The 24100-nt window shown below is 36.2% G+C and overlaps 2 protein-coding genes across 3 annotated transcripts; both read left to right on the top strand.

Moving 5' to 3' along the window:
- The first annotated feature begins 298 nt into the window (after nt 1–298).
- LOC107741656 (polyubiquitin) lies at nt 299–1691 on the top strand. The gene is made up of 3 exons (XM_016554424.1): nt 299–378; nt 1082–1364; nt 1409–1691. The coding sequence occupies exons 2-3, from the start codon at nt 1089–1091 to the stop codon at nt 1592–1594; spliced, it is 462 nt and encodes a 153-aa protein (XP_016409910.1). The 5' UTR covers nt 299–378; nt 1082–1088; the 3' UTR covers nt 1595–1691.
- A 1559-nt stretch (nt 1692–3250) lies between these two features.
- On the top strand, nt 3251–23281 carry LOC107741655 (scavenger receptor class B member 1-like). 2 transcript variants are annotated; one of them, XM_016554423.1, is made up of 13 exons: nt 3251–3641; nt 4380–4540; nt 6692–6833; nt 6920–7123; nt 7230–7325; nt 9578–9693; nt 9971–10137; nt 11354–11472; nt 18543–18616; nt 18785–18836; nt 19373–19519; nt 21158–21230; nt 23126–23209. In XM_016554423.1, the coding sequence occupies exons 1-13, from the start codon at nt 3522–3524 to the stop codon at nt 23134–23136; spliced, it is 1482 nt and encodes a 493-aa protein (XP_016409909.1). In that variant the 5' UTR covers nt 3251–3521; the 3' UTR covers nt 23137–23209. The 2 variants fall into 2 exon arrangements, with proteins under 2 accessions (XP_016409909.1, XP_016409908.1); XM_016554422.1 differs by lacking the exon at nt 21158–21230 and having other exon boundaries at nt 23126–23281.
- Nucleotides 23282–24100: the final 819 nt, after the last annotated feature.

The following is a 24100-nucleotide window of genomic DNA, read 5'->3' as shown; positions in this document are numbered from 1 at the left end:
TGGTGTATTTGTTTTTATCTCGAAACATTTAATCAGAGCCAAACCTGTGCAGTGCATCATATCACTCCGCCTGTCCCCAAACCCCCACGAACACATAAAATAAACATAAATATCTGTTTTACGTCCACAAAACTAATTTATAAAATGCGCATTTGTATATCTTCAACATAACACATATGCTGGTGCTTACCACAAAACCAGGTTTTCAAATTGAATGTCTGCAGTTGTTTAAATAGTGCGTTGGGCGTAGCGGCGGAAGGATACAGCGCGTTCTGTATAAATAGCCGGAGCTTTTGTTTTGAGCCCTTAGATTCGCTCCCGTGACGAGAAGAAAGAGACTCACGCATTCCGCACTCTTCCAGAAAAGAACATTTGTTTGTAAGTATGAAGTAAAATATACACAAACGACGCCAGTTATGTCGCTACTTAAAAACAACACTATTTTATTTGGATTGAAGCGTTTGTTGAATTATATAAACGTGTATCTTTGAATGGGCTAACTCGTTAGCTTTTAATGCTAGCAGGCCTGGTCGTTTCTGTGGACTAAATTTGTCCGTTTTGTAGCTTAATGTGGCTGAATATTAAAATACTAAACATCGGTGTGTTTTCTGTATGTTTCGTGCGCGTTAGGTAATTCTGGCGGCCAATTATGTTATACCGCGAAACAGTGCGGTGAGGTCGGTGAATCTCAATTCATCTGCGTATTATCTTTCAATGATCTCTGTCAGCAGTAGACACGTCGTTAAACATTTACCTGCTCGTAATATAACTCATTAATTGTCATATCTCTGTGGTTATTAACGTTTTGTTCCGTTGTTATTGTTTCTGGCCATTTTCTGAGGTAAAACGTCGCCATTTTGTTTTCAATCGCCCATTTGTTACGCCCTGCCTCACGGCTGTGTCGGCATTAGTGATGGCGTTTGCTGTTATACCTCCTTTTGTTTCGCTTTCTTTAGAAGAAATTTATAGAAAATTCTTAGGCTTGTCTAACAATACTAAATTAACCTGTATTCGTTGTTCGGTTTTCACCAATGCAGCACATACTTTGAAGTTAATCAATTTGAATATCTTTTGTTTTTAGCGTAAAGATGCAGATCTTTGTGAAGACGCTGACTGGCAAGACCATCACCCTTGAGGTTGAGCCCAGCGACACCATTGAGAATGTGAAAGCTAAAATCCAAGACAAGGAAGGCATTCCTCCTGATCAGCAGCGTCTGATCTTCGCTGGCAAGCAGCTGGAAGATGGACGCACCCTGTCCGACTACAACATCCAGAAGGAGTCCACTCTCCACCTGGTGCTCCGCCTTAGGGGAGGCATGCAGATCTTCGTCAAGACGCTGACTGGCAAGACCATCACCCTCGAGGTTGAGCCCAGCGACTGCTGACTGGCAAGACCATCCCCCTCGAGGTTGAGCCCAGCGACACCATTGAGAACGTCAAGGCCAAGATCCAGGACAAGGAAGGCATTCCTCCTGACCAGCAGCGTCTGATCTTCGCTGGTAAGCAGCTGGAAGATGGACGCACCCTCTCTGACTACAACATCCAGAAGGAGTCCACCCTCCATCTCGTCCTGCGTCTTCGTGGCGGCAATTAATCTGCTCATGTTTAATATATAAGTCTTGACAGTTATCAGACCAATTCCAATTTCCTTTGTTCCTCTTAATCATTGAATAAAGTTCTGGCATTCCTGACTATCGTTTCCTGCCTCATCTCTGAAATCATTCACAAAATGGTCACTTTAACATGTCTTTTTAAAAGTTCAAATGTTTACGTTTTGAGGGGCTTTTAAAATATTGGTTTCTGTATACAAGTCATTTAATGGTTTGAGTCTAATTTGTGAACTCAAAGTTGAATTTTCTCATGTTTTGTTTAATTTGGTAGTTGTATTTCAATAAGTTTGGTTGAGTGGAAATGTTAACATTAAAATGAATAGTCGACGTAATGCTAAACTTGTGTAGTGTAGAGACCATATTTAGTCAAAAAATGCTAGTAAACTTTGCAAACAATTGCAAAAGCAGTAACATTTATACGTGAAATTAAAGTAGAAAAATTTAAATATTTTAAACTACTTTACAGCTGGAAAATAATCCAGACTATCACAACGTCTCGATTACTGCATTGTCGTTTCTGTTTACAAAAGCACAGACAAAGCATCTGATATCAGTGCAGGAATCAGTCCAGCTGGGTCTAACAAAAATACCTATCTGGTTTTCTGAAAACATCGCTGCACGAAATGATAAACAAGCCAAGAGCTAAAAAACCCATACCTATATAAAGCTGTTGATGTTGGCCTATTAAATGAGAAATATGAGAGTTCAACATAGTTACTGAAGAACTGCTAGAGGCGCTGTGAATACTTTTTGTGATGTTTAAAATGTGAGATTCATCTGGTTTTAACCTGCTGTGCTGACATTAATAAGCCTTTTAATTAAAACTTTGAAATGGACCTGCCTAATGAGTATATATCACTGGACAGTGTGACTGGAATTAAATTGTTTCTAAATTTAACACGGTCAGCATATAAGGTTAGTTGAATAGTTTCTGCTGCGTCACAGTGTATATATATGAGTTATCAGTGGCAAATACTTATCCAATAAAGATACAATAACACTTCTTCCAGCAGCTCTGTTTGATCATGCCGCTTTAACATAATATGCCATGTTTTAATGACAGTTTAACGGTACAAAAATAAATGCTTTTTGCAAGCTTTTGCTTTGGAACTTATATTTTATTTTGGACATCGAATTGTACCAAACTTTTTATTCATATAAAAGAAAATCTAATTACTTATTCAAATGACAAATTACTGTATTAACAGCATAAACACAACATATGCACATTTATTAACATGAACAGGATGATGTTCTAAATGCATAAACAACAGAAAATTAAATACGGATTAATTTGAATACAGTTTTTCGATGCACAGCATTTGACATCAACAACCATATGAATGTGAGGCCTTTTCATTTCCCTTTTAGCTGATAAATCTGTTTATTGTGCTGTTCTATAGTTGCATTTATATTATTTGCATTTATATTTTTTCTGCTGCCATGCATTTTTTTATCTATCTATCTATCTATCTATCTATCAGGAGTCCAAATACGTTTGGGGCCACTGTATGCATGTACATATTGTGTGCTTCTTGTAAACATTACTTTTAAATGCTAGTCTCTTATCCTTCATGGTGGGAGGCGTGTGTTACTACATTACCCAGAAGCCTCTGGGTTATAGGTGGCGCTATGAGTGCCGTAAACATGGTAATCAAACAGCAAGAGCGCTATAAAACCTGCAGGATCAGAGAGCCGGACTTGAACATCACTCACAGCTGTAATGTACACGATCATAAAGTCAGCAGAGCATTAATAAGTCAATGGCCAGAGTTGTATGGCTTTATCTTGTAGAACTGAGAGTTTGTTCAGCCGTCACGCTTTGAGTTCCCTGCGCTTTCCAGAAGAAATCACTTTATTGTTCTCAAAGCTCTGCGTGTGTTTGTGAAGTGAACTGTGTGGGAAATACGGATGGCGGTGTCTAAATCTACATTATCGATCGTTTTTATAGTTCTGGGAGGTTTGGCGGTTTTATTCGGGATTGTGCTGGTGTTTGTCGGACCTATTATAATAGACGATCAAATAGTGAAGGTAAGTCATACATCTGACAGGTGCAAGAGACGCACTAATTAAACATATTTGCATATTTAAATAACATAAAGTTACAAAAACACATGATTCAGTGTCGATAAGCCTCGAACTGAGCTTGATATGACTTTCTATAGTAGCCTGTTGCGTTTAAAAAACATAAATAGGAACGACCATTAAGTAATTAAATCATATAAACTTTATTATATTGATAATAGACTACAAGTTTAGATAGTTGTGGTAGTCGTAGTTTGTGCGTAATCAACCATCAAAATTATAAAAATTCCTTTACTGTGAATTGTTTTATTTTTAATTTATGTGTTGTTTTGAATTTTTAAATAATGTATTGTATGTAATGATGCTGAAAATTCAGCTTTGCATCACAGGAATAAATTACATTTTAAAAATCTATTAACCTAGAAAACGGTTCTTTTAAATTCTAATAATATTTATGCAATATTACTGCTTTTACTGTAACTTGATTAAATAAATGCAGTCTTGGTGAACATTTCAAAAACATTTCAGAAGACTTGAACTGAGATCTAAATTCAAGACTAAAAAAATACTTTTTTTTTGTGGTCTGACATACTTTTTAAAAATACAAATATTCCATGTTGTCCCTCAAAAAGCCATAAATCTGCATTTAATAATTAAATATAAAGATGAGGTTTTAAGTTAAGCTGTTTTAAATACAGCATACCACATTTGGCCACTAACCACATGGACATCATATCTTTACAGAATGTAGAGATTAACCCAAACAATGGACTCTCCTACACTATGTGGAAGGACATCCCGGTTCCCTTCTTTATGTCTGTATATTTCTTTCATATTGTCAATCCTGATGAAATCCTAAAAGGAGAAAAGCCCACAGTGGTACAGAGGGGGCCGTATGTGTACCGGTAAGAATTGTGTTCCCTCTTTCTGTAAAACTACTTTAAACCAGTTAAAATGTATTTTGAAATGTTCAGTATGAATCACTTGATCGGACGTGACTGGGCATACAGTATAATGTCTGTGGATGTTCAGCCCTGTGACACTGAAGTTCATGGTAGGTTAGCCTGCGGGCCCCGGACAGGTTTGCATGTGCATTCGGTCAGTTGTCCAAACAGGACCATCATACAGTCTGTTTTTTTCTTTCCTTTAGGATATAAATTGTCCATCCTGGAGTGATTTGTAGAGATATAACTTTAAACAATACTAACTTGGGGGTTAGTTTGCACTGGTCAGTATGAATCTAAAAGCATTCCTCTTGTCCATATAACCTGCCCTAACATGATGTAATGTAACGTAAGGGCCTCTTTCTTGGACTGAAGTGACCTTACGTACAAAGAGGTTTGTCTGCAGTATGCTCTGGATCTGGGTCTGTCTAGTGGCCTTATCCTTACCTGAAGGGCTGAAAAAATTATATGTAAAAAAAATGCATATAAAAATATTTTTCTTGACAAAGATCAAGGAATAGACAAACTAAATCTTATTTTTCATTTGAACAAGGATATGCATTTGTGTTGGGATTTTTACATTTACAAGACACTGTTGCAGTATTTTCCACAGCCGTGACTTCTACGAGCCAGGACGCAATAATTTTTTAGTGTGGATTCACTTATTGTTATCCTTTTTCTATTTTTATTTTATTTTCTTTATCTCTAATCTGAATCTGTGCAGTTTTTATTAAAGAGGAACTGTGATCCTACCCTCGAGCCGTGCATACTAGAGTTTGACTGAGTAAAAACAGACACAGTGCTGGAACTGAATGAGAATGAGGAAGCTCCATACTATCCAGGATTAAAATAATAAGATTTATCATAAGATCATTTTGGAAACCCAAATTTTCAGCACAACATAATTTTTATTTAATACATTTTTTTATGTTTTGTTTTATTTTTTGCACAACATATTGTATTTTTCTAATATTTTGTTTTATAAATCTCAGTAGTGCTTTTTAACTTAAAGAATTTCGAATTAAAATATGAAGATTTCTCCCAAGATCATTTTGAAAACCCAAATTTATTAGCACAACATATTTTTTGTTTTATTTTAAGTAGCACAGCATATTTTATTTTATATCAGTAGTGCCTTTCAACTTATACAAATTAAGAATTCAATGAATTAACAAATTCCTCATAAGATCATTTTGAAAACCCACATTTATTAGCACAACATATTTTATTTAATTATTTTATTTGCTATGCTTCATTTTATTTTATTTTATAAATATCAGTAGTGCCTTTTAACTTCTTAGAATGCAGAATTAAAATAAGAAAATCCCTCATAAGATCATTTTAATAAATCCAAATTCATTAGCACAACATTTTTTTTATTTTTTTATGTTGCACAACATTTTATTTTATATAATGTTATTTTATAAATATCATTCGACTTTTAACTTATACGAAATCAGAAGTAAAATAGGAAGATTCCTCATAAGATCATTTTGTAAATGCAAATTTATTAGCTCAACATATATTTTATTTTATTTGATGTTGCATAGCATATTTAATATATTTATTTATATCAAATTTGAGTCTATAAATATAAGTAGTGCCTTTTTATCTTTTAAGATTTCTTATAAGATCCCAAATTAATTAGCGCAACATTTTTATTTTATTTCATTTTTGAACAACATATTATTTCATTTCCATATCAGTCGTGTCTTTTAATGTCTAAGTTGTATTTAATGTATATAGTATACGTCTGTTGGCATGTTGTTTGGAGAGTAGTTGTTTTAGACCGGATCATTTTGTGGTTTTATCATTGGTTGTTTTATGTGCATTCCTTTCTTCCATCATGACTGAGTGGCTTCTTTTTTTTTTTTTTGACGAGGCACATGACAAATGTTTGTGGTAGTGACTTACCTTTGAACAAATCATGCGCTTGCATTTTGCAATCCGAGCGGGGGGCCGCGAGTCTTTTTGTGTGACTTTCTAACATGCTGACCGAGAACCTCAAAGTGGTTCCTCAAAAAGCTGAATTTTGCCGTGTTAGGATAATATTGCTGCAAATCAGCTGGCTAAGTCACATTTCTCTGTTGTCGCGACTCATATCTGTTTCAGTGAAAACCGCTGGAAGGACAACATCACATTCCATGACAACCACACCGTCTCGTATAAAGAATTTCGGCAGTATTTCTTTGAGGAGAGCATGTCTGTGGGAGATGAATCTGACGTGGTCACCATCCCTAACATGCTAGTGCTGGTGAGAATTCACGCCCTTGTATTGAGCTCACCATGAAAAGCAATTGAAAGAACTGTAACACGTTGGTTTTTTATTCACGGTTGCAGGGTGCGTCAGTAATGATGGAGAATATGCCATTTCCTGTACGCTTGCTGCTCAGCACCACGTTCAAGACCTTCAACGAGGAACCTTTCTTGACTAAACCAGTTGGAGAACTCATGTGGGGTTACGACAGCAAGTTGGTGGACTTCCTGAACAAATACCTCCCTGGAATGCTCCCAACCAGCGGGAAGTTTGGCTTATTTGCTGAGGTGGGTGTTTTCTGTGTCTTGTCACTGGAGCTTTGTCAGCGGTGATGATTAGTTTTGTGGGTTTTAGCCTCATTGATTTCCTTGCTTTGTTTCGCTCCATATGTAGTTTAACAACTCCAACACTGGACAGTTCACTGTCTTCACTGGTCAAGACGACATCGGGAAAGTTCATATGGTGGACTCTTGGAATGGCCTGAAAAGTGTAAGCCAAATGTATTTTGAGACCATAATAGAACAAAAAATACTAGTTCCGTTCCAAAACACTAGTTAGTGGCCCTATATAGACAGCATACTAGGGCCTGAAACCGCATGAACTTCACACCTTGCATTATTAAAATGTGCATATATTGCATTGCCAAAAGGGTTATAGTCAACAGTAGGGCTGGGTAAAAAATATCGATATCTCGATATTAATCGATTCTCATTTTTACGGAACGATATCGGTTCTTAAATCCCAAGAATCGATTAGTCTAGTCTGTTTTCAGTTAATGGATGGAACATTGAAGGGCACCTCCCATCCAATGTATAGCAATAAGCATTGTGCTTTGGTACTTTTAATATGAAACAAAGTCTCAGATTTCAAATTCTGTCAATTGTATTGCCGTATTCAAACAATAAATGCCGTTTTGGCGCTGTTTAATGTGGAGTGACAGATCGCTGTAGCGCCTCAGATCAACAGACGCGGCAGCGCGAGGCGCACGTGAACTGATCATCTCCTCCACATTAATACCAGTTTCAGCACAAAATAAACATGACTAAACATCCGAAGGTACGTTAAAAGAAAGAGTACGACTTTACAATGTGTATCCTGTCTCATGTAATCTCTCAATCAGTGTTTCAGCCACGCAAAGACGTCAATAGCCTATAACGGCTTGTAAACAATGTCCGGTAACGTCACATTTACCTCAGAAAAACATATTCGGTGACCACAAACTCATTAGTCAGCTAGAAAAGTAAACTGTAGAGAGGGGCATTTTGCTAAATTTATGTTTGAATAAATCCATCAAGTTTTTATGACAGCCACCATTATGTTTATATTTAAAAAAAACGAATTGAAGTAGAAATGTTATTATGTAATTGTAACTTTATTAGTGTAATTTTAACAAATCAGTCAATTTTAACCTTCAATATTATAGTAATGTAGTACCAACTGACTCTCATGTATATTTTACAGCATTAGTTTTTTCCTTGAGAATATTTGGCATGTACTGTACCTGATATATTTTCAAAATAATCGATATTGAATCGAATCGAATTGCAAGCTTGTGAATGAGAATCGAATCGAAGCGTGAAATTTGTGTCAAAACCCAGCCCTAGTCAACAGCAGTGTTGGCAATCCCAAGTTTCGCAAAGAAATATATTGAATAAAATACTACAGTATATGCAATAAATATGTAATTTTAGCTAGTATTTGCATATGTAATATATGTAAATATGTATATGAACTTTTACACAAGTAAAAAAATAAGATTTTTTTTTAATGCTCACCAAGGCTGCATTTTTTATTTTCCTTTCTACTCTTTTCTCGTTTCTCTTCATGTTTTTCTCTCTTCTTTTCGTTTACCCTATCTCTTTATTTTTCATAATTTTTTGCTTTTCTGTTTTTAATTTTTATTCTAATTTTTCTGTTTGTCTTTCAACTTTTTCTTTTTTCCTTTTCTTTTTACTCTTTCTTTTCTTATCATTATTTACTAAAAACTGTAATATTGTGAAATATTAATACAGTTCAAAATAAATGTTTCTATTTTAACAGTATATTAGTAATAGTAATAATAAATTGTAATTTATTTCTGTAATGGCAAAGCTGAATTTTTAGGAGCTTTTCTTTTCTTTTCTTACCTTTTCTTTTCCTGTTGTTACCCTTTCTTTTTCTCTTATGGCAAAGCTGACTTTTCAGCAGTCATTACTCCAATCTTCAGTATCTCATGATTTTCAGGATTTTAACATTTTTACATTTTATTAAAAATTACTTTAATATTATAAATGGACTTTTAAATCATTATTTGTTTACATTATTACGTGATATTTGTGAGTTGCTGTTTATTAAGATTAAGATACTGAAAGTTGTCTTGGATTTGATGCTGCCAGCCAAAGCTGAATTTTTAGGAGCTTTTCTTTTCTTTTCTTACCTTTTCTTTTCCTGTTGTTACCCTTTCTTTTTCTCTTATGGCAAAGCTGACTTTTCAGCAGTCATTACTCCAATCTTCAGTATCTCATGATTTTCAGGATTTTAACATTTTTACATTTTATTAAAAATTACTTTAATATTATAAATGGACTTTTAAATCATTATTTGTTTACATTATTACGTGATATTTGTGAGTTGCTGTTTAAGATTAAGATACTGAAAGTTGTCTTGGATTTGATGCTGCCAGTGTAGGACAGATTTTGTGGTGTTGCATAAAGGAAGTGATATCATGCTGTATGCCAAGGATCTTTGTTTTGTCATTGCAGGTGGATTACTGGAGGTCTGAAGCGTGTAACATGATCAATGGTACAGCGGGTCAAATGTGGCCTCCGTTCATGACCAAAGAGTCGACAATGCCCTTCTACAGCCCTGATGCGTGCAGGTAACACCCTCACTTATGCCCTCTGTAAGATAATACGATTTTAACCCTTTAAACCCTTTAAATCTTTTTCCCACTGAAAGTACAGAAAGTTTTCTATCAAACAATACCAACCTTTTGACTCTCCTTGCTACAGTCTTTGAGTTATGAGTCATTATTTTTGTGTATGTCACTCAGAAAAAACATCAACTTCAGTGAGGCAAAAATGCCCTCAGGGCTTAAAGGGTTAATGCCTGTACGGTTTCTAAGGGCCCGTTTTGTGGCAATTGTCCAAACTCAGGTCCATGGAGCTGGTGTACCAAAGGCCAGGCGTGTCGCGTGGGGTTCCTGTGTACCGCTTCGTGGCTCCAAAGACTCTTTTTGCCAACGGTGCAGATTATCCTCCCAATGAGGGCTTCTGTCCATGTCGACAGTCCGGCCTTCTCAACGTCAGCACCTGCAGACACAGTGAGTCTCTGTTATCAAGACTTATATTTATGACTTTACCTGCTGCCTATACAGTCAACTACACTGTAGGGTTTTATGTCAGGATCTGTGTTCTTGTGTCAGTAAACATTTTGTTCATACTAGTTTTCTAGCTAGTGTGTTATATGGCTTCCATGCTTAGATTTTTTTTTTTTTCTTTTCTTTTCTTTTCTTTTTTCTTTTCTTTTCTTAGCCTTTTCTTTTCTCTTTGCTATTTTTCCTTTCTTTTATTTTTTCAAATTTTTTGCCCTTTTTCTTTTTTCTCTCTTTTCTTTAACCTTATCTCTTTTATTGTTCTTAATTTTTTGCTTTTCTGTATTTATTTTATTTTTTATTTTATTTCACCATTATCTTTTTCATTTTTCTTCTGTTTTCTCTTTTTCTTTTCATTTGTTTTCTTCTTCTTTTTCCTTTTTCTTTTATCTTTTCTTTCCTTTTTTTTTTTTTCAATCCCCTTTTTTCTCATATTTAACCTTTTTATCTCTTTATTTTTCTAGATTTTGTTTGCTTCTCTGTTACTGTCTATATTATTTTCTATTTGTTCATTTCTTTTTTCTTTTTTTCTTTTCCTTTTTATCTTTTTATCTTTTCATTTTTCTTCTCATTTCCTTTTTACTTTATTTTTATTTTTTTAAATAATTTTTTGCTTCTCTGTTGCTGTCTATAATTGTTTTCTTTTTGTTAATTTCTTTTTTCCTTTTCTTTTCCTTTTTCTTTTTTCTTCTCATTTCTTTTTTTACCTTTTTTTTCATCATTTTTTGCTTCTCTGTTTCTGTCTATTTTTTTATTTTTTTAATTTATTTTTTTCCCCTTTTTTCTTTTTCTTCTCGTTTCTATTTCTCTTCCTTTTTTTAACCTTATTTTTTTTATTTTTCAACATTTTTTGCTTTTCTATTCTTTATAGAAACATTCAAAACTACCAAATTTTGCTATAAGTTTAATCGCAACATAATCATTGCTGTTAATAGTGTTCACCGTCTGTTTGATTACATGTCATTATCTAACTGCATGAATTTTACTGTACATTTCTGCCATATGAACTAAACATAATGTAGAAACTTACATTTTCTGTAAAGCTGCTATGCAACGATTTGTATCGTGAAAAGCGCTATACAAATAAACTTGAGTTGAATTGATTTTATTTTTCCTTTTTCTCCATGTCATGCACTTTTATTCTTTTTCTTTTTTCCTGTCTCAGATTCCCCTGTGTTCATCTCCCATCCGCACTTTTTTGAGGCTGATCCCGTCCTTTTGGATACAGTCAATGGATTGAGCCCAAATGAAGATGAACATGGGCTTTTCATCGATATCCACCCGGTAAGAAAACCAGGCACACAGAACAAAAACTGTGACATGTAGAATTATTATTGGGAACTACTTCATGTAATTAGGTGGACATTTCTAGCATTTCTAGACTTTTTCTGGAAATAAAATTATTTTAAAAAAATGATTTAATTTATTATATATACATCATAAATGTATTAAATTATAAAATGTGTAGCTATCCATTTTTTACAACTCCTATAATAATTTATAACAAAATCTTTAAAAATATTTACATCAAGAAGGCAAACGACATTAAAGCAGCACTATGTAACTTTTGGCGCTCTAGCGGTTAATAAACAGAACTGCACACATTCCGCGGAAGAACTTTCCAACCGGAGCTACTTCTCTAAGTTTATGTCTATGGCGATTCACGCAGGTATGTGTTACTCCGCAGCGGTGACGACCCGACCAGGCTACAATAGTCCAAATATAAGTACTTATTGTAAGTGTACCGCAGTGATTCGGAATAAGACAAAAACGCGGTTTGGAAGATGAATTCATGATGTACTCGCTCATTATATACATTTAGCAAATTTTGAACACAGAAAAAGTTACATAGTGCTGCTTTAACACCTGATGGAATGTTTCTTTCTCTTTAGGTTACTGAGCAAGTTTGAAACTTATCTCTCAAGGTTATTGATTATCGGTTGTTATGACTCAAAAACCTATTGTCTTTATCTTTGAAATTGGCCATAAATGTGAAATCGGTCCTTATATATTCTTACAATATTCTTCTGCTAGGTGATTTTAATATGCATGTGTGCTGTCAGTCTAAACCTCTGGAAATGGAGTTTCTCAATCTCATTGATTCATTCAACATGGCTCTGTGGGGGAAAGATCCCACACATACTCTGGTTCTTTCTCACGGCTTTTCTGTTACTGATGTTCAGGTTCTTGATACTTTGCTCTTCAGATCATATGCCTGTTTTATTTATGATGCCTTTTCCTCAGCTAAGCTCAAGCATTACTCCTACTGTACAACTCACTCGTTCCTTTTCTTCCCACCTTTGTGATGACTTCACAAACACCTTTAACGAGATGTGCTTGTCTCTGTCCTTGGAGTCATCTTTACCTGACTTGGATGCTGATCAGCATCTTAGTCTGTTAAATACTGCCTGCTCAGAGGTTTTGAATACCACTGCTCCTCTTAAACTCAAGAAGTCAAAACCTAAAACTGAACCATGGCTCAATGATAACATCCGCTTTCTGAGGCAAGCTTGTAGAAGAGCTGAACGAAAATGGAAAAAGGACAAATTGCTAATTTCCTATGAAATGCTTAAAGACTGTTTTGCTACTTTTCAGAAAGCAGTGAAATCAGCAAAGTCTCAGTATTTTTCTAATTTAATTGCAAAGAATCATCATAGCTCTAAAGCCTGATTTTCTGTTATAAATTCTGTTTTTAATCCTATAAATGTGATCTCAAATCCCTCTGTGTCATTATGTGAAGGTTTCTCAAGGTTTTTCTGTGATAAGATTACTACTCTGAGATCTCAGCTGCAACCACTTGCTAATGCTTCACCTGAATCTTGCTGCTCTTCAGCCATATGGAGTGCTTTTGATCCAGTTTCTCTCTAGTCTCTTAAAGAAATTATTGACCATTTGAAGCCTTCTTTCTGCTCTCATGATGTTCTCCCTCCACGTATTTTAAAACAAATTTTTGATTTGGTTGAACCTAGTTTGGTGTCTTTTCTGAATAAATGCTTAATTTCAGGGACTATCCCTGATGGCCTCAAAGAAGCTACTGTGACACCTCTTTTTAAGAAACCTTCACTTGATGCTAGTAATTTTAACAATTTTCGACCCATCTCAAATCTTCCTTTTTATTACCAAAGCACTGGAGAAAACTGTTTATTCAGCTACAGTCTTTCCTTTGTGCAAATCAGATCTTTGAAACTTTCCAGTCTGGTTTTAAGCCTCTGCATAGCACAGAGTCTGCTTTATTATGGGTCCTTAATAATACTTTGTTAGCTGGTGACTCTGTTATTTTAATTCTGTTAGACCTAACCTCGGCTTTTAATACAGTTGATCATAAAATTCTTCTGTCTCGACTGGAATATTTTGTGGGCATCCGGAGAACTGTTCTTAGCTGGTTCAAATCATATTTAACAAATAAAAGTTTCTCTGTCAGATTGGGTAATTTTTCTTCGTCGCCTGCTAAACTTTCCTGTGGAGTGCCACAGGGCTCTATTCTCGCACCCATTTTTTCTTTGTATTTACTTCCTTTGGGCTCTATTTTCAGAAAGCATGGTGTATCATTTCACTGCTATGCAGATGATACCCAAATTTGTTTACCTCTAAAACAAAATAAAAATGCTGCTCTGGATTCTCTTTTTGCGTGAAGTGATGAAGTGAAAACATGGTTCTCTCAATTTTTTATTTTTGAATGAATCACAAACCAAGGTTATAGTCTTTGGCCCCAGTGAAAATTCAGGGAGCAGAAGTATCGATCTGGACTACCTTGCTCCCTTTACTTCTTCCTAGATCAAGAACTTAGGTGTGTTCTGGGAGCAGAGTCTCAAATTTGATAAACAATTAAATGCGGTTATTAGTTCTTGTTTTTTTCAGCTACGTCTTCTCTCCAAAATTAAATCTTTTCTCTCTGAGAAAACTTTAGAGATTGCTATCCATGCGCTCATTACATCTCGCTTGGACTACTGCAACTCTCTTTACCTCTGCATTTCTAAATCATCCATCGCTCATCTCCAATTAGTACAAAACGCCACTACTAAATTCCTCAAAGGACAACGTAAATTGGATCACGTTACTCCAATTTTGAAATCGTTGCATTGGTTACCTGTGCATCTTAGAATTGAGTTTTTTAAAATCAATAAATAATCTGGCACCGAGCTATCTATCTGATCAACTTTATCCATACAATTCTACACGGAATCTGAGATCTGGTGACCAAAGACCTTCTCTCTGTCCCCAGATCACGGTTAAAGCATAGAGGGGATAGAGCCTTTGCGGTTGCTGGCCCTAGGCTGTGGAACAGCCTTCCAGACTATATCAGATCGGCACAGTCTTTAACTGTTTTTAAATCATCTCTTAAAACCTATTTCTTCTCTTTGGCTTTCAATTCTTTGTGAGTTTATGTTATGAATCTGTGGGTTGCCCTCAGTAGCCCCTCACTGCAGAACACAAGATCCAAAGGGCGTGGTTGGATTCACATCTAGGGGGTGGAGATTGGTAGGTTTAGGGGTGGAGCTCTGGGAGATGGGTAGGTTTAGGGGTGGAGATGGGTGGGTTTAGGAATCAGGGGGTGGAGATGGGTAGGTTTAGGTATATGTAAGGTGGGAGGAGTTGGATCTGGGTCCATCCACGCCCCCTTGTTCATGTGTTCTGCAGTGAGGTCCATCTCGTTGCCCTGTGTTCTATGTTTTTGTTTGTTCAGCACTTTGGTCAGCCGTGCTTGCTGTTTCTAAATGTGCTATATAAATAGAACAAACTTGAAACTTATATCTTTTATCTAAATTTGTTGCATAAACGTCTGACTTTATTTACCTTTAAAAGATTTACTAGCAGATTTAGCCCGTTGCTGTGTTCTGTGTTTGAGGTCAACTTTTCTTCTAACTGTGACATAACTAATACTGCATGCTTGTGGTTGTTACGAAAATCAGTATTTCAGCTTTGTCACTGGTTTGATAATGAGATTACATTGCTCATTACTGCCATTAAACCATTACAAAATCTGATAAGCTAATTGGAAATGATGATTATCGTGACCTTTATGATGTTTGTATAGCTTTCAGCAACTTAATGACCCATTATAAACAAGATTAAGATTCTAAAGGTATGGTCTTTTTACATGGTCAATGACTGACTAAATGTTTTCTAATGACACATTTTAGGTTTAAACCATTGTGTTTAATTCAGTAATGCTGTGGTTTATAGGGGGTTAAACATAGCTGGAAATCTGGCATTTGCTATTTTGATTTTATTTGGTTTTGCAGTCTAGTACTGAGCATTGATCACTTAGCTGCTGATGTTAGATGTGAAACTCCTGATGTCTGCATCCATGGGCCTTTTGCCACACATGTAGTTTGATAAGACAAACTCCACTTTATGACTTCTGATAAGCTGGAGATACAGACACAGCTTTACATCGCTAAATTGAACAGAATTGCACAATCCTGACACGCTTCTTGGCCGGCTATTCGTCCGGTTGTTCTCCCTTCATCTGTTTTCATGCTTGCGTTTATCGTCAATGAAAAAGACGTTTCTCTGAAAGTGCTGCGGGACATGCGAACAGCCTCGGCTTGGGTTGAACGTCTGGGATGAATTGACAGCATGACACCTGATTAGCTCCAGAGTCTGTGAATGCATTACTAAGTTGTCACGAAAGCTCTTTGGATTCAGTGTTTTCTGCGGAAGCACATGCTCTCATTGAATCTATGCCCACAAAATAATGATTTCAATAGAGAACAATGCAGTTTAGTTCTGCTTGTTAGATCATGCCTCCACGCCAGATAATTAAGATCCAGCACCGGATGCCAGATCCTGTCAGAAAATATCTGTTTTGTCTGGTAACAGAACAACTAGTCAGCAAAATTGCCTAATACCCCAAAACCTGTTAACAGCAAGTCTTGTCTGGTACCCAAAATACCCAAAACGAGTGTTTAACGGTCCTCTATCAGCCAAGACTTTGACTGAGAAAAGCCAGTGAAGAGCAGAAGCAGGAGACGAAGTGATGATGATAAAAAGGAGCAGAGTTTATTGTATAGTCTTAGTATAGTATTGTATAATCTTAGTTGCGTATGTTTCAGTGTTTAGACTTCGTCTGACCAGCACAAATTCAACAAGTAGTGTTATACCAAAACAACATCCCATAAACCTTGAGTTTCCATAAACATTCCCTCGTATCTCTTATTCATGAAGACAAACGGCCCTTGAAACACAAAGTCACATAAGGGGCCACTGCAGGACATACCAACTTTATTTAATGGCAGCTACCATTTACAGCTTTAATCCAATATGTATTCAAGCTATAACTTGCTGTAATAGTATTTGGTGTTCTCTGGGAATCTAACTCATTGGTACCAAATCTTAACTGTAGTTCACTAAATGTTTGATTTTCATAGTGCAGAAAGGCATGTGTTTACCTTTGAATTCATAGAAGCCATGTTGGTCATTGAACCTTCTGGACTCATCATAAAACGGAGTACCTTTCACTCCAAAAGATTATGCCTTTGCACATTTGTTTTCTCAACTAATATTTATGTTTTGAGCAGTTATGTTCATTTATAATAGTGTCTTTATTTATTTGTGTTCACTTGTTTTTCATTTGTTTCAGAAAACTTTTAATTGTAATACTATTTCACTTGCTGTATTTTTGATCAAATAAATTCAGCCATAAATATTATTTGGATGATAGTGTATGATTTATATACCAGGGAAAATGTTCAAATTATACTTATACATTTGATTTTCATCCAGGCTTGGGTTTCAGGGATCCTATAAGCCATTTATGGATATTCTAGTTTATTTACTTATTCATCAGGAATATATATATATATATTCTCTTTAACTTGTATTATGTGTTGGTTGTTTTTTAAAAGGTACCAAAGATTTAGGCTACGTTTACACGACAGTGATGTAGTCAAAAATGGAAAAGTTTTTCCCTTGCGTTTTTAAAACTTTTCACGTATACACGACAACGGTTTCAAAACGATTCGCGTTTACACATATCCGCGAAAACGGCCAAAAACGCTGTATTACCTATGCCTGGCCAGTAGTTGGCGCTGTCACCTTGTTAGTAAACAGTACCTGTAGGGAAGTGACGATTATATGTTGAATATAATCCTTCTCCGCTGTTGGTTGTAATATTGGTGAAGTAAATCCACACTTTGCTGAAAAAGCGTTAACAAACTCTTGAGCAGCAGCAACACTACTAGTGATGGGACGATTGATACCGATGCTCCGACGCAGTTTTCAAAGCACTATTGTATCACACACTGTGCCGATGCTTGTATCGAAATGACAATACCACGTGATTGATGACGTTTGAAGCTTCGAACGTCATGCAGTATCGGAAGGTCGGGACAGCTGGTTTGAAAAAAATCGGCACTTCGCATGACTCTTGTGTTTGATTTACATTGACTTGGTTGTGTGTGTGTACACTTATCTGAGATTCAGTAGAATAGTTTAGAATAACCTCAACACCAGACAGAAACTGAATGCACTTCACTCCTCTATTGCATTTTTATCATGTTCTAGCTGGGGTCTCAGAGACCCCGAACAGCTCACCCAAAATATTTTTTTCTTTCTACTCATGTCAGTTTATTAAATATAATCACACACATATTTTATATTATTGATCAATATGTGAATCCACTGACCGGACTACGCATGACACGAGTTGGCACAGATTAAAAACTTTTTCAAACCATCCTCTGCTCCGCGATGTTTCGTTAGATACGCTGGAGAAACCGAGTCTGACCACCAGATGTCGCTAATGCGCACTGTGTTAAAATGCTTCGAGTAATGAACCGTTTTTCGGCACAATTTCATGAAAGCCTTAAACGGTTCAGAAAGCCTCGTTTTCCCATCACTAAACACTACCATATACTCCGTCATTGTTGTGTATGTTTGTTCGCGCTTGCCTTTAAAATCCACACGTACTGCGCATGTCTACATACCTAACACGTACTACGCACGCGCATGACGTCACCGTTTTCAAGAAAGATTCCTGTTTTGGGTGTTTACACGGAAACGATAACGGTGGCGTTTTCAAAAACTTGCACTTTGAAACCCGTTTTTCAAAAATATGCGTTTTCATTCCCCAAAACGCCGTTGTCGTGTAAACGAACAGGCAAAGCACATAAAAAGTTTCCCGTTTTTGGCTGAAAACGTTGTCGTGTAAACGGCACCTTGTTCTGTAGAATCAAGTTTATAAAGGCAATGTACTGAGTGTTTTATATTGGATGTTAGCTAAACCTCTACTAAACTAATACTTCAAGATTAAAAATATAGTGTTGAACCAAAGAGCTTAAATTCTCTTCCTGAGTGAAATAAATCTGATCCGTATCAAGCAGTCAGTTTTCATTGAAAACTTTGTATTACAGGAGACTGGAGTGCCAATGAACGTTTCCATTCGGCTGCAGCTCAACCTGCTCATCAAGAGTGTGTTTGGCATCTCGTAAGTACGGCACAGATACAGTAGGTCAACAGTCTCAAATATCTGTGTCCGCTCTGAGGTCCAGTCACACAGAACTCACAGAAGCTGTTGTGAAACGTGTTTGTTTTTGACGGCAGCACTGTTCTTTACAGTGACTCGTTTCTGTGTGCTGTGGTTTGCTCGTTTCAGAGAAACAGGAAAGATAGCTGAAGTGGTGATGCCCATGATCTGGTTTGAAGAGGTAGGAGTGAATTGCAAAAAGAAAACAACTGCACAAAATATCTCATGATGTCTAAATAAAATGTTGAGTCCCCAACAAATGGCTGAAATGTGCCAAAATACAGCATTTTTCCATTTACAAGTTTGGTACATTTTAGTTTCACATCTCAAATTCACTTAAATTTGGTGTTTAAAAGACCCTTAATGTTTAGTAATATTATCAGTTTTACTACGCTGACACTATTGGATGAGTACAAAACTAAATTGAGCTGAATAATGACTGTTGTCTTTTGTAGAGCTGCTTTTATAGCTGAATCAAATTAGTTTTTATTATGAATTCTGCACCATTTCTAATTCTAGAATTCTGATTGACACCTTTTTTTCTTTTTGGAGCTGCTTTACAGCTGAAATTGTATTTGTTTCATAGCTAAAGACCTTTGCGACACTAAAACTGTTGTTTTGTTGTTTATTACTGTGACTCTGTATTGTATAAAAACACTGTATGAGTAAATGTGACTTGAATTCAATTCGAAAGAGAGAATTTTTCATCTTTCCCAGAGCGGCTACATTGATGGTCCCGTCCTCAACACGTTCCGCACCAGTCTGGTGGTGCTGCCCATGGTCATGGAGTACATGCAGTACATCTTCATCGCTCTCGGACTCGCAGGCATTTTGGGAGCCGTGATGTTATACGTCAATGACAAGGTACGTGGCCTACTGTGCTTATTTTGCATGTTTGAGTATTTTACGTATAATATCTTTTGCTTCAGAGCGTGTATGTTTGTGTGAGTGCATGTGCGATATGTGAGCTATTGAGAGGAAGTGAGTTGACGTGATGTTGAGCAAATGCGGTTTGTTTTTTTAATTGTGTCTGCGAAGGTAAGGTTTAGCTTAAGAACCCAAATGCACTTTTAATATTCCTTTATCACCCCACATTAACACTCTGCGTGGGTTTAGATGGTTTAAAGTGCAACATTTGCATGATTTGTTTTACAGAAAGCCACGAAAAAGACATCAGTATCTCTCACACAAGGGGTCAGCACCAACTATTTATATATGCATATTAAAAAACCGAGATTACAGTGCGAATTACAATCAAAAATGTGTATATGCATGTCATTTTCAAATCTCTAGACTTTAAAACACTTTTGATTGTTTACGGTGTCATTTAAAGTAAACATTTACACACCCTCAGGCCATTATAGATGTAGATGAGTTTGTTTGTTCATCAGAACAGATTTGGAGAAATGTAGCATTACATCACTTGCTCAGCAATGGATCCTCTGCAGTGAATGGGTGCCGTCAGAATGAGAGTCCAAACAGCTGATAAAAACATCACAATAATCCACACCACTCCAGTCCATCAGTTAACATCTTATGAAGAGAAAAGCTGCATGTTTGTAAGAAACAAATCCATCGAGGCATTTTAACTTTAAACCATAGCATCCGGACAAGCCCATAAACTATAATAACGCTTCCTCCGGTGAAAAAGTCCATCCCCTGTTGTCCTTTCACATCAAAATCCACCGACATATTTGTTTAGAACTGATTTGGACTGATTTTGCTTGTAAACCGTGCTTGATCTGTGCGTATTTCACTCCTGATTCAGACAAAACAACTTTTGACTGGAGAAAACAATATTATGGTTCGAGGACTGGAATCAACTGCTTGTTAAAAAAAGTTAAAAACATTTAAATGATGGATTTGGTTTTACAAAAATCCATCTTTTCGCTTTACAAGACATTCATTGATGGACTGGAGTCATGTGGATTACTTGTGGATTATTGTGATGTTTTTATCAGCTGTTTGGACTCTCATTCTGACGGCACCCATTCACTGCAGAGGATCCATTGGTGAGCTAGTGATGTAACGCTACAATTCTCCAAATCTTTTCTGATGAACAAACAAACTCTTCTACATCTATAATGGCCTGAGGGTGAATAAATATTTTCATATTTTTTTATTTTTGGGTGAACTGAAAAAAGCAAAGCCTGATCATACTTAAATGTAATGTTGCTGCTTTGAAAAAATGGACAGCCAGAGAGAGATGATCCCTGACCAATGAGTTTTATTATAAAAATATGCAAAACAAATTTCAAGGCATGTGATTTAACCACTGCACGATCATGTTCATCTTGCATGCTCCCGCCCCATTTCAATCACTTACATCATGCATGCATTGCTGCACACAAGCACTACAGGCCGCTCAACTTCCCTTCAGTTTCTGTCCGCTGTGATGATCTCAGTACTGTCACTGTGTCCAATAATCAGCCTGAAGACCGCTGGCTCCAAATCAGTGTCACTACCCCCCTGATGTTCAATGAGGTCTGGTTATTCTTTTAGGAAAGCATAAAAGATACAAAACACGACCCGACCAATGAGACGCAGGCTGAAAAACATAGCATGAACGACACAGGTGGGTTTTTTGGCTTAGACACGCCTCTTCTCAAACTCTTCTTCTGCAGGTGGGACGTTTTTGGAGTCAAAATATGAGTCCATAATCCATAATAACGCGTCCTCCAGTGAAAAAGTCCATCCCCTGTTGTCCTTTCACATCAAAATCCACCGACATATTTGTTTAGAACTGATTTGGACTGATTTTGCTTGTAAACCGTGCTTGATCTGTGCGTATTTCACTCCTGATTCAGACAAAACAACTTTTGACTGGAGAAAACAATATTATGGTTCGAGGACTGGAATCAACTGCTTGTTAAAAAAAGTTAAAAACATTTAAATGATGGATTTGGTTTTACAAAAATCCATCTTTTCGCTTTACAAGACATTCATTGATGGACTGGAGTCATGTGGATTACTTGTGGATTATTGTGATGTTTTTATCAGCTGTTTGGACTCTCATTCTGACGGCACCCATTCACTGCAGAGGATCCATTGGTGAGCTAGTGATGTAACGCTACAATTCTCCAAATCTTTTCTGATGAACAAACAAACTCTTCTACATCTATAATGGCCTGAGGGTGAATAAATATTTTCATATTTTTTTATTTTTGGGTGAACTGAAAAAAGCAAAGCCTGATCATACTTAAATGTAATGTTGCTGCTTTGAAAAAATGGACAGCCAGAGAGAGATGATCCCTGACCAATGAGTTTTATTATAAAAATATGCAAAACAAATTTCAAGGCATGTGATTTAACCACTGCACGATCATGTTCATCTTGCATGCTCCCGCCCCATTTCAATCACTTACATCATGCATGCATTGCTGCACACAAGCACTACAGGCCGCTCAACTTCCCTTCAGTTTCTGTCTGCTGTGATGATCTCAGTACTGTCACTGTGTCCAATAATCAGCCTGAAGACCGCTGGCTCCAAATCAGTGTCACTACCCCCCTGATGTTCAATGAGGTCTGGTTATTCTTTTAGGAAAGCATAAAAGATACAAAACACGACCCGACCAATGAGACGCAGGCTGAAAAACATAGTATGAACGACACAGGTGGGTTTTTTGGCTTAGACACGCCTCTTCTCAAACTCTTCTTCTGCAGGTGGGACGTTTTTGGAGTCACACGAGCACATTGAAGTGAACGCATGTCTTCATTTCACCTTTATAGTCACTGTAAATTCATTTCATCTGTTTCACTGATCTGTCCATCATAACTCATCAGAACTTTTCGGGGCAGTGTTCCCTCTAATTTGTTTTCTTGCAAAGAAAAAACTTTCTCTATTGGGTGTAATATTTGGCCACCTGGGCAAAAACATCTCTTATACCAGACCTTTACAGCGTACACACACACAAAAAAGTGGTTACATGCAGTTACACCAATTTGGCCCTTGATGTAACTTAATAATAATAAATCATGTCAAGCAGTTAATTCAGAAGTTTTATAATAAAAATGAAGCACTTTTAGGTTACCTGGGGAAACTTTTTTTCCCCAGTTCAGTGTTAATTCTTTACCAAGACATTTTATGGGAAGCTAATTTTAAAATAAATGTCATGTAAGGATTTTTTTTAATACTTTTTTATTATTAGACTTAAAAATAGTATGAAAAATGTATGTTGGTCATAAAATATATGAATTGAAATATGAAATATAAAATATATGCTTTGTGTTAAATCAAATTTGTTAAAATTCATCAAACAAAAAGCATCAATTAAGAGTTTTTATTAACTAATATTTTTCTTTTGTTTTTATTTTAATGTTTTTTTTTTTAACCAAAAATAACATTTCAGATAAAGCTTTTATATTTGTTTAAACTGTTTTAAGTGGTTTAGTGGAGACTTTTTAATTTTAGTGGGGACTTTTGTTTTTTGTTTTACTGTTATACTAATTTGTTCTTCTTTTCACCGGCAGGTAAAAAGTAAGATGGATGATCACCCCAGCGCAGATGTGGACCCGTCCAGCTCAGCCAGTGAAAAGACCCCATTACTACGGACCCCAGCAAGCTAAAGTCACTATCCACATCACAGCCTGCTTCCACAATAAACTCACAATCCACTGGACAACAAATAAAAGTCATTATATTGAATGCTGGGATTGAATGAATGAACTGGTTTAAGTACAGACTATTTTGTGTGATGAAGGGATTTGATGTGGCGTGAGGGCGTTCACTTATTTGTGTCTTTTGCCCATTGGTTGGGTCTAAAGTGCTGTGTGGGGTCAATACAAAATTTTTAAAGGTTATTTTTTGACACTCGAAAGACTTGACAAAATGTACTAGATATTGAAGTTCAAATGGAGCATTTATATAAAAAATGAAACCTGACTAAATTGTCAAATCACTCCAAACCCTACTTTCTCAGAGAGAAAAAAAAACACTATCTGAACATATTTAACCTTTTATGTTGTAACCTTTAACCTTTATCCTGTAAGGACATGCTATGAACACTTTATGACAATAACGTACCATTGAATGAAATATCCTCTGAAAGCAGAAAAAAAAATGCTGAGCCATCACACATTTCTCAATACGCTGAATACATGTTTCCTGTATTCTGTCTCTAAATGCACTTGTATGTAATGGATGTAAAATATTCCTAAATGTGTCACTATGTGTTCTCTTCTCATTCTCTTGATTGCTGTTCATTATGAAATGAAATGGGTTTATTTTAAACATTTTAAGCCTTTATCAATATGGCTTTAAATTTCATGGTGGTTTGTTTTATATGCATGATTCTTAGGCAGCCAAATGTTAAACTTGGCCTGGACAAATAGCCTATAACTCTGGCTGCAAACAATACATGGTCACGAGTCCATGATACATTTTATTACTGGTTAAATAATACTGTTAAGGTCTGTAAAAAGCTGTGCAGATGAGATAACAGTTGT

This window comes from Sinocyclocheilus rhinocerous, unplaced genomic scaffold (genome assembly GCF_001515625.1).
Source record: "Sinocyclocheilus rhinocerous isolate Xijiao unplaced genomic scaffold, SAMN03320098_v1.1 scaffold886, whole genome shotgun sequence".
Classification (NCBI taxonomy): domain Eukaryota; kingdom Metazoa; phylum Chordata; class Actinopteri; order Cypriniformes; family Cyprinidae; genus Sinocyclocheilus; species Sinocyclocheilus rhinocerous.
This window is presented reverse-complemented; position numbering and strand designations above follow the sequence as displayed.

Coding starts and splice junctions, on each gene's coding strand:
- LOC107741655 (XM_016554422.1), top strand. CDS start 3,522: ATGGCGGTGTCTAAATCTACATTATCGATCGTTTTTATAGTTCTGGGA. Junction 11,473..18,542: donor TTTTCATCGATATCCACCCG/GTAAGAAAACCA, acceptor TTTGTATTACAG/GAGACTGGAGTGCCAATGAA. Junction 19,520..23,125: donor TGTTATACGTCAATGACAAG/GTACGTGGCCTA, acceptor TTTCACCGGCAG/GTAAAAAGTAAGATGGATGA.
- LOC107741656 (XM_016554424.1), top strand. CDS start 1,089: ATGCAGATCTTTGTGAAGACGCTGACTGGCAAGACCATCACCCTTGAG. Junction 1,365..1,408: donor GCAAGACCATCACCCTCGAG/GTTGAGCCCAGC, acceptor ATCCCCCTCGAG/GTTGAGCCCAGCGACACCAT.